Source organism: Pyrus communis, chromosome 7 (assembly GCF_963583255.1).
Source record: "Pyrus communis chromosome 7, drPyrComm1.1, whole genome shotgun sequence".
In the NCBI taxonomy this organism is placed as follows: Eukaryota; Viridiplantae; Streptophyta; class Magnoliopsida; order Rosales; family Rosaceae; genus Pyrus; species Pyrus communis.
Window position 1 is genome coordinate 8,975,094 of NC_084809.1, and position 13,596 is coordinate 8,988,689.

The 13,596-nt window shown below is 34.3% G+C and overlaps 1 protein-coding gene across 1 annotated transcript; it reads right to left on the minus strand.

Annotated features, from left to right (window-relative positions):
* Positions 1 to 1,813: 1,813 nt before the first annotated feature.
* Positions 1,814 to 4,112, minus strand: LOC137738752 (glycerol-3-phosphate acyltransferase 1-like). Its single transcript, XM_068478228.1, has 2 exons — positions 3,354 to 4,112; positions 1,814 to 2,848 (listed from the first exon to the last, which is right to left on the minus strand). Exons 1-2 carry the CDS (start codon positions 4,086 to 4,088, stop codon positions 1,958 to 1,960), a joined length of 1,626 nt encoding a protein of 541 aa, XP_068334329.1. The 5' UTR covers positions 4,089 to 4,112; the 3' UTR covers positions 1,814 to 1,957.
* Positions 4,113 to 13,596: the final 9,484 nt, after the last annotated feature.

Sequence of the window (13,596 nt, forward strand, 5' to 3'; positions counted from 1 at the left end):
CATGAATTGGAGGTTTCCTGCATTGGAGAATGAAATTGACATGAAAGACAATCTCAAATGGTGGCCTCATACTATTGCTTCTGTAGTTAGATGACGAACATTCTGGTTCTAAGATTTTTTGTACTTTTTTTCTGGTTTGGATTTTTCTTCAATTTTTTAGACATTTTTTGTATGCAGTAGATTTATCGGTTCAATCAATATTGTTCTACAACTTGTAAATGTGAATAAAAAGTAGAAACATTTTCATGATCAGATTATGAATATTGGAAGATTCAATTTTTGCTTCAATTTTTAAGACACTTTTTGCTTAACTTCCTCTGCATTCTTCTTGAGCTATAAGCGTTGTTGCAGGATTGCAAGATTGAATCTTGGAAGAAATTGGTTTCTGGTTTATAGCTTTAGAAAGCAGTGTTTGGATATAGGCATTTTGTTTTTCAATTTTGTTGATTAAACATCTACTCCTTTTAAGAATTAGTTGAGATTGTGGTATCCACACTAATGTGAAAAAATCTGGTCTGAAACAAAAAAATGGGGTGGAAGAAGAAATGGGAGAAGAAGCAACGGGGAAGGAAGGAAGGAAGGAAGGAGAGATTTCTTGTATGCCACAATCACTATTTAATTCCAGATTTTTATTTTTATTATTGGTTTATTAAATGGTTTTTAATTTAAATTAAATTATGATTAATTTAGATGATGTGGACAGCCACATCAGATGCCACATAATGTGGTACACTAATGTGGTATATTAATGTGGTAAGAATATGATTATTCTGATATTTTTCTAAAGTATCGAATTTAATACGAAATTCTTGATTAAAAATAAGATCAGTAAATTTTTGGGGGAACTCCATAGAATAGATTTATTGCATAGTTTTCTTCAAAGTGTACTATAATCAAGAGAATTGTTATTAGCATTTTAAAATTTTAATTCTATACTCCTCACAAATGTATTTTTTTTTTCCTAATTATTGAAAGTTCAAAATGCAAAATGAAATTTTTTTTGTGTGCCAATAACAATTTCAATTCGATACTTTTTGCTTTCAAAAAAAAAAAAAAGGCTTTTTGTTTTGTTATCTCATCTCCTTCATTTCTTGTCTAAGTTGTAATGCAATAAAAGAAAAGAAAGATAATATGGTTAGCAGATAAGAGTAGCTCAAGTTGTTCAATTGTTCGTCAACTACGAAAACATAAATAGCTGCTCGAAGTCACCATCTCAAATTGTCAAACGTTTCCAGTCTAAACCTAATTCAACTACAAAAAGAAAACGTGTGAGAACCTTGTGTCGACCAATGTGCATGCGTACCATCTGTTTTCTTTAGATCTTCGTCCCTAAGATTAATGATTACTATGATAAGCCCTCTGCAATTTTATGACTGTTACTTTTATATCTCATTCATTGCAAGCACAGAACATTCCTCAATACCAATGCAGATGGGAAAACTTAAATCTTAAGAAAAAGTCAAATAAATCGGCCCTTGTATTTTGTTTGTACATTAATCAAGTGCATGGCCATGTAAAACAAAATGAATTGTATTAATTTGTGTCTTTTTTTTATTAAATGTATCTCTATGTGATAATAGAGATATAGTCCGTCAATATAGGTAGATTTTATTTTTATTAGAGATGAGATTTACAAAATGTAAACTCTGTGACATTTCTCTTTACCATTACTTCGATACATGATTAGTTAATTTCACATAATCTTTACTCAAGAAAAGGACGTGAAAGATAGGAATATGTATATCATTAGGTTAAAACAACAGTAATAAGAAAAAGAAGAAATTGAATTCAAATAAAGAAATAACAATCTGCCAATAATAGTGGTATCTAACAAAAAATTACCATATACAACATCAAAGCAAATGGTTTCCTAACCACCTTAACAAAGAAGAAGCTAAATAAATATAATCAAATCCGTCCATGAATTTTAAGAGAAAAAAGTTTAATTATATGAAAATTAAGGCTTCTTTCTCTTATTATCAGGGACAATTCCTTCATTCCCAGCCAGCATCAAATACTTATCCCTCCTTGTAAGAGAGGTGCACTCAAAACCCAAAGCATCAGCCAATTTCCTCTGGATGTAATTAGCAACTTCATTGCTAGACTTCCCCCCAGCACAAGTAAGCTCTTTTGGGAGCTTCCCAAGAACCTCAACGTAATATGCAGGCCTAGGGTTCATCAGGAAGAAAATTGGGTCCAAGCATTTTAATCCACTGGCTGTTGTCCCATAAAACATGCTCACATTTGTGTTGATAGCCACTGGCACAATCTCATCAGCCAGTTCTGCAAACAGTGAGCTGAATCTCAGCAAATATGGCTCTCGACACGTTGTTCCTTCAGGGCAAACGACCAAATCTCCTTCACTAAGTAGCCTCTCCATGGTTTCACCGTCTTGTTTTCGGTCTCTGGTTAACCGGACAGTCTTGATCGGCGCTAAGATTTCGGACATTTTGCTCAGGCTGTATGTGACTGCAGTTAAAGGCTTGCGTAAAGCTGTACTGAGGAAAACTGGGTCCAGTAGGGTTCTGTGTGTGCAAACATAGAGGACTCCCGTTTTTTGTGGGTTTGAAGAAGTGGAGTTTATGCAGCCTTTGACTGAGAGATTGACACCTGTCCAGGAGGCCAAAAATAGGGCAATTTCGTAGGGGAGGATGTTGCCAACTGAGATCCTGAATATGGATAGGATTATTCCAATAGGAAGCCACAAAAACATGGATAGGGTTGCAGATGGAGTAGGCAAGAATGCTAGCCTTCCATCATGAAATATTACTGGCTTTGGGTGCTTGTGCCTAGGCATTGCTGATTTTGCACCACTCTTGCTGTCTTCCTTGTTCACTACATAGGCTTCCTGTTGCAATTATGTGGGTTAATAACACCAAATGGCGGTGTGATCATGCCATCACATTTTAAAACTTCTCATAATGTTCTAATTAACTTTTCATAAATGTACATAGTAGACTCAAATACCAATGCATGGTAATACATACATGTACCGTGTCTAGGCCAAAATAATATTATTCTTGCAAACAAGGAAATTAAATTAATTTGTGCAACATCTCCCATTAATTAGAGGAATGAAAGGGGGATTCTTCTTGGGTTATTTTAGATAAAAATTACATGATGGAAATTGGAAAGTGGGAAAAGGATGTAATTTTTGAAAATGATTTTCTAATGCATTATGGGTTAGGTGTAAGATTATGCCTAAAAAGGAAAAATACATGACAATTTTTATTAGATATAATTTCTTTTATACAAGCAATATTAGGATCAAACTGAAACTTCAGGTGCAAGGAGAAATCAAACTTGAGAGTGCATGGATAAATAGGAAACAATTTGAAAGTAGTATTACATACCTTGCAAAGGGATATAAAGTGTTGATCTTGGAGGCTTGAAGAACCAATTCCAATATCTGGTTTTTTGTCTCCAAAATGTTTCTTGAGAGCTTTGTGCTTCACAAGAAAACCAGACTTGGATAACAAACCAGTGAAGTAGTGCCCGATGGTGTGCAACTCAGTCCCCAAAACATCACCAACTTCCAAATAATCCTTGAGAAAATGTTCAACCATGACTCTAGGGACACTTGTGAGGACAACCCTAGATCCCGCTGAGCCCAAAACCTCATAGACCTGAAGGTTGAGATTTTCCAGATAAAACTTGGGCAAAACAGCCCTTCCAACACTCTCCATATCTTTTTTTCTGAGACCACAAAAAGTTATGAAAATCATGACCCTTAAGCTGTGCTCGTAGTTGAAAACCAGCAAAATCGGGTACGATAGAAGCAAAAGAAGGGCTCTTAAAATGCTGCCACCTTCAAAGGCAACAAGCATGAAGTAAGGGAAGACAGATGGGGATTTCAAAAGGGATCCAAAAATGTCACATGCAATTGTGTCATACTCTCTGCCCTCTAAATTACACTTTGTGACACTGGGAAATGAAAAGGGTTGTTTTTGCGGTGATGTGAGAGGAGGAGAATTGCCTACGAGGGAACCATAGTTTCTCACTTTTCTTGCAGCTCTTTGGCATGAGTTTGCTAGCAGCTGGTACAAAACCCAGTCTGTGAGTTTGAGAAGAACCATTGGGAGGACCATGGTTTCTTGATATACCCTAGACCTATTTCAGAGATGGTAAGAGAAGTTTTGATAGATATGACAAAGAAAGATAGAACGAGAGAAGAGAGATACAGAAACAGAGGAGGTTGTGGAGAAGAGGAAGGGTTTGCTGTGTATTTATAGGAACACGATTAAAGAGTGAGAAGGATGGTTGACCAAAAGCATTTGGATAGCCACACCGTTGGCATTAATTCAAACCTCAAAATTTTGTGTTTCTCCTATTATTTTCATTTTTTTTTCCTTCTTGTCATCTTTACAAGGGCATTAAAAAGGGAACATTTTAGGTGGAGTGTCATACACTCGTCATCTATAATATATTTCTTAATAATGAAAGATGAAACTGTTTGCATTTTAATTTATATAACTGTAATCCCTTAAATTACACTCTAGCGATATTCTAATTAAAACTTCCTTAAACGTTTATGCAAATTGAGCTCGTCAACATGCTGTGCCAGGCCGCCCCTTTTTAGCTTTCTGGATAGCAACAAACAGTAGGTTGGATTGTTGGTGACCGCCTTAATTTGCAATCTCTCACTCTAGACTGTATACTATTGCAAGGGCATTGGAATGCGTGTACAATATTAAGTATCCAAATTGGTGAACTCTTTGGTAATCAAGAGAAATTTTCAGTCAATTTAGAACAAAGGACGATATGTTCTATTTTATTATATAATTGAAGAGATATTAAAAAAAAAAAATTATTTTTAATTGTATAATGATATGATATACTGCATCGTAGTTCGAACGTATCATAAAGTTTTTTATCTCCACGGCATGGAGAGAAAACTAGGGAGATGGCTTCAGCTATGAAATTACATTCAAACCTATTTTAGTCCAGATGGACCAATCCATGAGTTAGATCACCCATATACCATCCGATTTATTGACCTTTTTTTTTTTCTTTTTTTTTTTTATCATCTAGGTGTTTGCAGATAGTCAAGTAATTAATCAGTAATTTGCAACTACTATTGTCCTTTGACTTTCTATAGTAAATAACAGCTTCCAATTTTTGGTTTTCACAAAACACCAACAGTACCATGCATTGGAACTTTGGAATCCCAAAGCATCGTATCATTTGATCAACTTTGTGATAAAGTAGTTGAAAGATAGTATTTATGGTGAAGTTTATTACAAATTAAGCTTAAAATTAAAATTTTCGTCAACCTTCCATTTATAACTTGAATGTGAGCTTTACAAAATAATAAAAGATTAAAAATCGACATGCAATGTCAATGTACAAAATAATTTTCATTTAAATAAATCGGCATGGGAAGCTGGCCGCGCATGCATATTGAAGCTAGCTAGCCATACAAAATAATTTCCAAAACGAAAAAGAAAAACAGATTTATATGAAATACTAGTCAGAGATTCAATATGCATGATTCGGGCACAAAATCTATGAAACTCTCCACTGATTTTACTTTTATTTTGGTTTGTTTTTGCATGGCAGTTAAGATCATGCAGTTCTGATTAGCAAGGTTGGTGAACACTTAATCATTTGATATGGATGTTTGATAACCATGCATATTGTTTGCGTGGAAGATGGAACAATAGAAGATTCAGAAGCATCTAAACGTGAGTTTACTGTTTTTTCCTCTTTATTTATTTTTCTATGTTTTTGCTGACTAATGAAATATGAATCATTCAGTATGGGTGTTGGAAGCTAGCTAGCACACGACAATGACGACAAGCTTTTCAAGTAGTTAGATTTCTGTTTTCTATTCCTATTAAGCGTACACCTAATAAGATGGAGATGTGAATTGGCTCAAAGCAATGACAGGTGACCCACCTTAAATACGATGAATATTGACCTACAAAAATTAGCTTTTGTGGAACAAGGTGATTTCGACACCTAGTTCTTTTGCCAAAGAAAAAAGAAATCCTATAAAAGTGACGAAATTTCCTAATCTTGAATCTAACAATTTTTAATTTTTAAAAGTAAATGAAGTTCAAATTTCAAAAAAATAAAGCAATCTAACAAAAATATCATGAATTATGAAATGTTTTAGTATTGTAGTTCAACGTTTGATATAAATACTAATTAATTTTTCTAGTCATAAATCTCCTTTGATCAAAAGAGTCTTTGAGTACACGTAATGGATTGCCTTGATAAATATAATCCATGTTGAAGTTGAATCACCATTTAGTAGTGCTACAAGGCTTGGTTCTTCTCTCTTGGGTGAGGCATCAAGCACATATATCTTTACCAATTAACCAATTCTTGAATGTTGCGTATTTTCTTAAGAAATTTCGCTTCCTCATGCATTCATCTTTAGTCGGAGTCTTTTGGCTCAATTTTATCCTAATTTTGGTGAAGGTGCCAAGCCCATTTTTCACCTTGAATTTTCAAAATATACAAAATCTCTTATGTTTCGTGGAGGATTATATCCCGTAAGTCAGACGTCTATGGTTGACTGATTTTGCACATTATCATTTAGCTATTGTAATTCTTTTCTTGATAGGTTTAAACCCTGCTTCATTTCCCCTTAGTCTAGAGCAGCAATATTATTTGTACTCTCTTCTTCACAATCTTTAAGTAATTTTATATCGATTAATTATGTTTAAACAATTATTTGGTATCACGATCGAGCATTACTCTTTTGTACAAGTACTATCCATTGTTCTAATAAACTTTTCTTTCTCGTTGGAACAAATTGGGAATGGCGTGTTAGTTTATCCTATCTTCAATACCTGCCAATTAATGATATGTTACATAAAATCACTCACTTAAAAACGAAGCACTACCAAATTTTGAAGATGGATTAAGAGTGCAGTATATGTCTTATCTAATTATGTCCATATATGGATAATGGTGAGATGCATGCAGATTTTCATTTCTTATTAGAGGTAAGAAAGATGCAGCCTAAACTTATCTTTGTGATTGTGTTTTTCTTTCTTGACCATCATCGTATCTAATTGTATCTGAGCAATAATTACGGTTTGCTATCCACCTATTAAAGGGGAGAGTGTGCCCTACTAACCCGAGGGTTCGGGTAGTGCTTTAATGTGACCTCAGCATTGAGGTGATAATGAATCTTTCACTTCCTTGACTTAATTATCTATACAATTCCTTACTTAATTAGTTACAAGCCCACGGTGCAAGACTCCGCATCATATATATAAAAGGTCAAAAGAGCTTCTATCCAATTTTTTATTCACTTCATCCATAACACGATAAAATATGAAATCATACGATATGCAACACTCCCGATTTAATAAAATACCCTCAAACTCTAACCCTACTTTGATCTGTTAGATTGCACACTACGTTTGAATAATTCTTGAAATAAGGTAATCACAATACGATACGTCTCATATAATTAAAGTGAGGCAGAGATCCGTTCATGATTGCATCCCCATCTCACTTTATGTGAGTGAAGGTGACATTCTAAGCTGATTACGAATAAGTGCTTTCTTCAACACTCTAAAGAATTCTCTCCTACACAATGCGGTCACCACTCACAGATGCGTGTGGGGAATGCTGTGAGTGATCGCGGCACTATGTCAGCTGTATGGATCAAGAATTTTGGTAAGCTTGATTGAACGCTGTCATTGCCGCACAACAATGGTATGGTGGGTCTTAACCCTAACCTTTTCCACATACTTGGTTGTCACCGAAATATTGATATATATATATATAGAACCTTTATCCAAAGAGGGGCTCTCCATTTTTCAGTAAAAATGGGGACTAGTTGTGGAACTCACTATACATGGAATTTTAACAATCCAAACCGTTTATTTTTCAAGTCTTCATTCATAGATTATCCTTGCAAAAAATCAATTTAATTCGAAACCATTTACTCATTTGATTGTCATGATGAAATTTCAATGTTTTTTAGAACATAGTGTTCATCGATTTCTTTGAACTTAATTAGATGTCTCAAACATTTCCGATTTGGCTAATATTTTGCAAGAATAATCTATAAAATGCAAGTTAAAAAATAAACGATTCAAGTCGTTGAAGTTCGATGTGAAATTAGCCCGATAATAAAGGAACTATTATTAGCACTCCAAAAATCTCATTCTACACTCCTCACAAATGTATTTTTTTTTCTAATCATAAAAAATTTAAAATGCCAAATAAGATTTTTAGAGTGCTAAAAACAATTCTCTATAATAATTTTACATACATCAATGAGGTGCACTTTATACTAAAGCCATCAAGAAGGTGAGGATGTGAACCAAAGTTTGACTATATGTATGTATATATGCTATTATTCCAGGCACCTTTTTACATAAATTGAGGGACTAGGGATGGGTAGGAATAAATTCTCTGTGCATGCACACCACATACATTCTGATCATCTGCATCTGAGCAACGCCTGTAAATGGATTTATGTCAACGTACAGAGATGATCTTATACGCGGCATGCACTGATGCACACTGGAATTAGATAGTCAACACCATTTACTCTCTGTTGATGTTGGGAATTTGAGAGTTTTTGACACACCCATCCATCACAAGAACGTTGAATAAGTACTGACTCATTTACATGCAATAAACTACTGCAGATAAATCAGAATTTCACATGTTTAAATAAATAAATAAATTTTGTTTTAATGATATATGTCCATATGTGTCAAATTGTATTTAAATGGAAGAGCAAGTAGCATTCATTAGAAGACAAAAGTTTATCTACCACGATGGATGTTCATGGTAGATTGAAATCCACCACAAACGCTTTGTCCGTTAAAAATACATACACGATCAAAAAGGATGATGCCAATATCAATTACACGTGAAATTCTAATAATGGTCGAGAGGCATAAAATCACTCACTAAGCACATGTTTGGAAAGTGCTTTTGAAAAATCGAAAGTGTTTTTAGGGAAAAAAATTTTAGGTTTTCAAATTAAATTGATTCCTGCAACAAGTACCAGTTGTGTGCTTCTTATAAGAAGCACTTCAAGTGCTTTCATAGGATTAACTTGCATTTTATTAAAGATTAGTTCCAAAAACATTTTCTCTAAAAATACTTTTAATCATTTAAAAACACTTTTCAAATGAACCTTAAATTGTTTTTAATATATATGTTTATGTGTGTCAAATTGTTATTTCCAGTTAAAGAAGAAATACCTCTTGGTATGCAAGAGCGAAGTATTGTTCCACAAGAATACAAGATCGAATAGGATGGATGCCAATATCATATTACTATGTTTGGTTTGTCCTCTGCATAAGTTCTGATGGTGAAATTTTTCTATACATATTTTTTATAGTTTTTTTTTTGGAAGAAATAATGGCATTTATATAAAAAAAAAATTAATAAATTTCAAAACCGTATAAGATACAAATTTTAACATAATTATAAAAACAATTTTAAAAGATAAACTAACAACTAAAAAAATCTATAACACCAAAATCAAGCATAACCCACATCCGAGCTCACATAACCCAAAATAACTAAAACCGTAAATGAATTAATAACCCTAAATCATATAACTATCAGCAGGAATGGAATAATCGAAGTCGCACTGCCATAGAACCCACCTTATCCAGCCATGAAGAACTAGTAGAACAAAGAAAAGATCTGAGGAAGAGTCAATCTTCAATGATCCAAATGCACATAATACCGGAAAGGAGTGGCAAATAGTGACTAGGAGTCATCATAAAACAAAATTGGCCAAAATAAATGGGTAAATCAGACAAAAATCCAAATCAGCAGTAGAAATAAATTTAGAGAAAACATAAAATTTAGAAAATGCATTGGGGAAGGATTGGAATGAAGGATGAGCAAACTAGAGGTGATTGGGTATTGAAAGCTGAACATAGCTCAGTTTTATGCCACCCCAATGGACTTATTATTTGCTACTATGAAAACTAAGGGTGTAACTCGGGTGGGTTGGATGATCAACACAACCCTAACCTAACTTTTACAAATCGGATTTGGGCTGGGTTCGAGTTTTAATTGGGTTCAAGCTTGTTCGGATTGGATTCAGGTTTGACGAACTCTGCCGAATGCAATCTTGTAACATCTTATTTTGCAAGATTTTTAAAGTTTGTAACAAATAACGTCAATACTAGTTAAAATTTCATTTTACACATGGCCTCCACACAAAAGTTAAACCAAATAGAGAGGAGACTTTAAACCAATGCGAAGTTGAAATTAAAATATTAAACAATATCATTCATTAGCCACATGAAAACCATTAACAAACTCAAGTATAGTCATCACAAAAATAATATGAAGTGAGATTGGTACTGTATGCATTAGCGAATACGGACCAGAATCACGTTGAGTTTGGGTTGACATGGGCAGACAAGGTATTGCCTGAACACAACCCAATAAAATATAGAATTGGGTTGGGGTGGGTTCTTAGTTCATTCTAACTCACCTGGTTAGGTTTAAAGTCGGTTCGGAATGGGCGGATTCAAGTTGGCCCGTTCATTCTAACTCAGCCTATTGGGTTTAAAATTGGTTGAGAACGGAGAGATTCAAGTTGGCCCCACCCAAGTTGTACCCTTAATAAAAACTAGAAACGATGAGAGGGATAAGGATTGAGGCTTTGGTTTTTTCTCTTGAGGCTAGGTAAGTTTTTGATGTACACATTATATAGGTTTGTTTTAATAATAATAATAAAAAAAAAGTAAATTACATTCTACCCTCTCAGGTTTTGGTGCAATTGCAACCTCATCCAACATCTTTAAAACATTTCAATTTCATACATTTACTATTATTTTATTTCAATTTCATACAACCGTTACAAAATTTGTTAAATTAACCGTTAAGTGATGATATGGCAAATATGAGGTCCTCATTTGTGTTGACGTGGTTGCCATATTTGTGCCACATGGCTAAACACTTAATAAAAAATTTAGAATATTACAATAATTAATTAAAGAAAAAAAAAACCAAAAATCCCTTTCGTCTTCCCTACCCGAGGCCACCCCTTTCTCTCATCCCCCATTACCCACTCTTTCCCCCATTAATCCTGCACTTCCATCTAACCCAAAATTCCAAATTCCTCGCTAGGGTTCTCATAGACGCCCTTGTCGACAATAACCAAGACCCCGACGAGACCCAGACGAATGAATGTGCACTGATCGAACGAACCAGAACCCTGACGAAAGCGTCGCTGTACACAAAACTCTCGGCTACCTTTAAGAATTTGATGGAGGTGGAGCGCAAAAGTCTCGCACCGACATCATAGTAGAACCTTGATGTCGCCATTGCCTGATTTGGACCTGCCAGCTCGACTCACAAGCCGAATAACTCAAATCTGGTTCCACCTAGATCCGAACCCGCTGCTAACCCATGCGTGAGTTGAAGAAAGTCTTCATTGTGTGAGTAATTTGTTGCAAATTTTGGGTTTGAGGAGTTCAAAATTAATGGGGGATGGGAGAAGGGGTTGGGCTCGGGTGGGGAAGATGAAGGGGAATTTGGAATTTTGGGATGGAGGTGTAGAATTAATGGGGGAAGGGGTGGGTGATGGGGCGGGGGTTGGGGGGGGGGGGGGTGGGAGAAGGGGGTGGGCTTGGGTGGGGAAGATGAAGGGGATTTTTGGTTTTTTTTTTTATTACTTTTCTTTAATTAATTATTTTAATCTTCTAAATTTTTTATTAAGTGTTTAGTCAAGTGACACAAATATGGTAGCCAATCATCACAAATGAGGATCTCATATTTGTTATGTCATCACTTAATGGTTAATTTAACAAACTTTGTAACGGTTGTATGAAATTGAAATAAAATAATACTAAATATATGAAATTGAAATGTTTTAAAAGATATTGTATGAGGTTGCAATTGTACCGAAACATGAGGAGGTAAAATGTAATTTATCTAAAAAGATCATAAAGATTTCATTTCAATTGGAATTTGGTTATTCACCATGTACGAGGATCTCCGCTAAGCATCCATGACTGAATAGTTAAAGCGCCCAACTCATAATTGGCGAATATGTAACCTACATTCCACGAAATTGTGCACCACAAATAGGAGCTAATAAAAAGACCCGTGATCCCATAGAAAAACATCACGATACCTTATGGGGGAAAAAAAAAAAAAAAAAAAAAAAAAAAAAACTATATGTGGAATTGTAAGACAAAATGTGGAATATTTTTCTATAAAAAAAATGTGATCTTATTAGCACTTCAAGAAAGTTATTATGTACTCCTAATAAGTGTATTTTTTAATTAAAATATTTAGAGTGCAAAATTATTTTTTTAAAGTGTTAATAAAAAATTATTAAATTTCTTTTTTAAAAAACTATTAAATATGTTTTTAATTATTGTAATTAACTTTTTCTTTGGTGGAAGGAATGTTGGGAAATAGCGGTTGATCATTGATGGAGATAGGGCATTAAAAACTGGCAAAATTGGCTTTTAAAGTTGGACCAAAAATTAAATAAAATTGAAAAAAAAGGGCAAGTTATACTTTTCTACGCTCAAATTTTACCAAAATTGCACTTTACTACACTAAATTGCTTTCTTCTCACTTTCACACTTAAAGTTTGATTTTTCTGCCAATTTAATACTTCTGTTTCCCTAGTCGTTAACTTTTCTGTTAACTGATGAAGATGATGTGGCAGGACCTAGGCCCACTAATCCTCACTTTACTACTCTCAAGTATCATGAAATTCGTACTTTGTTACCCTTAGTTATTTTTTTTTATCTCACTTTCATACCTAAAGTTACGTTTTGCTCTCTTATTCATATTTCTGTTAGTATGGGCATGTGGGGCTCTATTAAAGTGTGACGTGGTGCTTGACTGAACGATGATTGTACAAAAATGTGGCACTGTGGCCCCACATGGACATATGAAACAATTAAAATTTTTTGCAAGAATTGAGTTTTGTCCATGTGGCAGCATAGGCAACTCTCAAGTTTTTGAGAAAGTTTAATTTGGCAGAAACTTATTTTAAAATCTTCCCTTGAAACATCTTGTACACCTTGCAGAACTCACAGTACTACGCTTCTGTGCAGTCATCGTCCAGTCAAAGCGAGACATTGCGCTTGATCTACAATGCCACATTTTTGCACTGTCATCGTCCATACAATCACCACGTCACGCTTTCCTCTGACGCCCATGCTAACGAAAATATAAATCTGGAAGCAAAACGTAACTTTAAGTATAAAGGTGAGACGAAAAATCTAAGGATAGCAAGTATGAATTGACGATACTTAGAGTAGAAACAAATTAGTGGACCAAAGATCTTGTCACATCATCAGTTAACAGAAAAGTTAATAGCTAGGCTAACGGAAGTATAAAAGTGGAAGAAAAATGAAATTTTAAGTATGAAATATCTAGTGATATTCATCTTCACTTGTAAGTGAAGAGCTCTTATATTCGATTATCGTCATAGAAGAATTTGAACCATATTATTGTTAGCCCGTTATGAGGCTAAGTGCACATCCTTCCCCTTTAGTTTAGACAATATTGTTTGTTAAAAAGGAAAATAAAGTGAGACGAAAAAAAGCGTGTAGTAAAAATGTAATTTTGGCAAAATCTGGAGATAATAAAGTGGAAATTACCCTTGAGTAGCCAAACAAG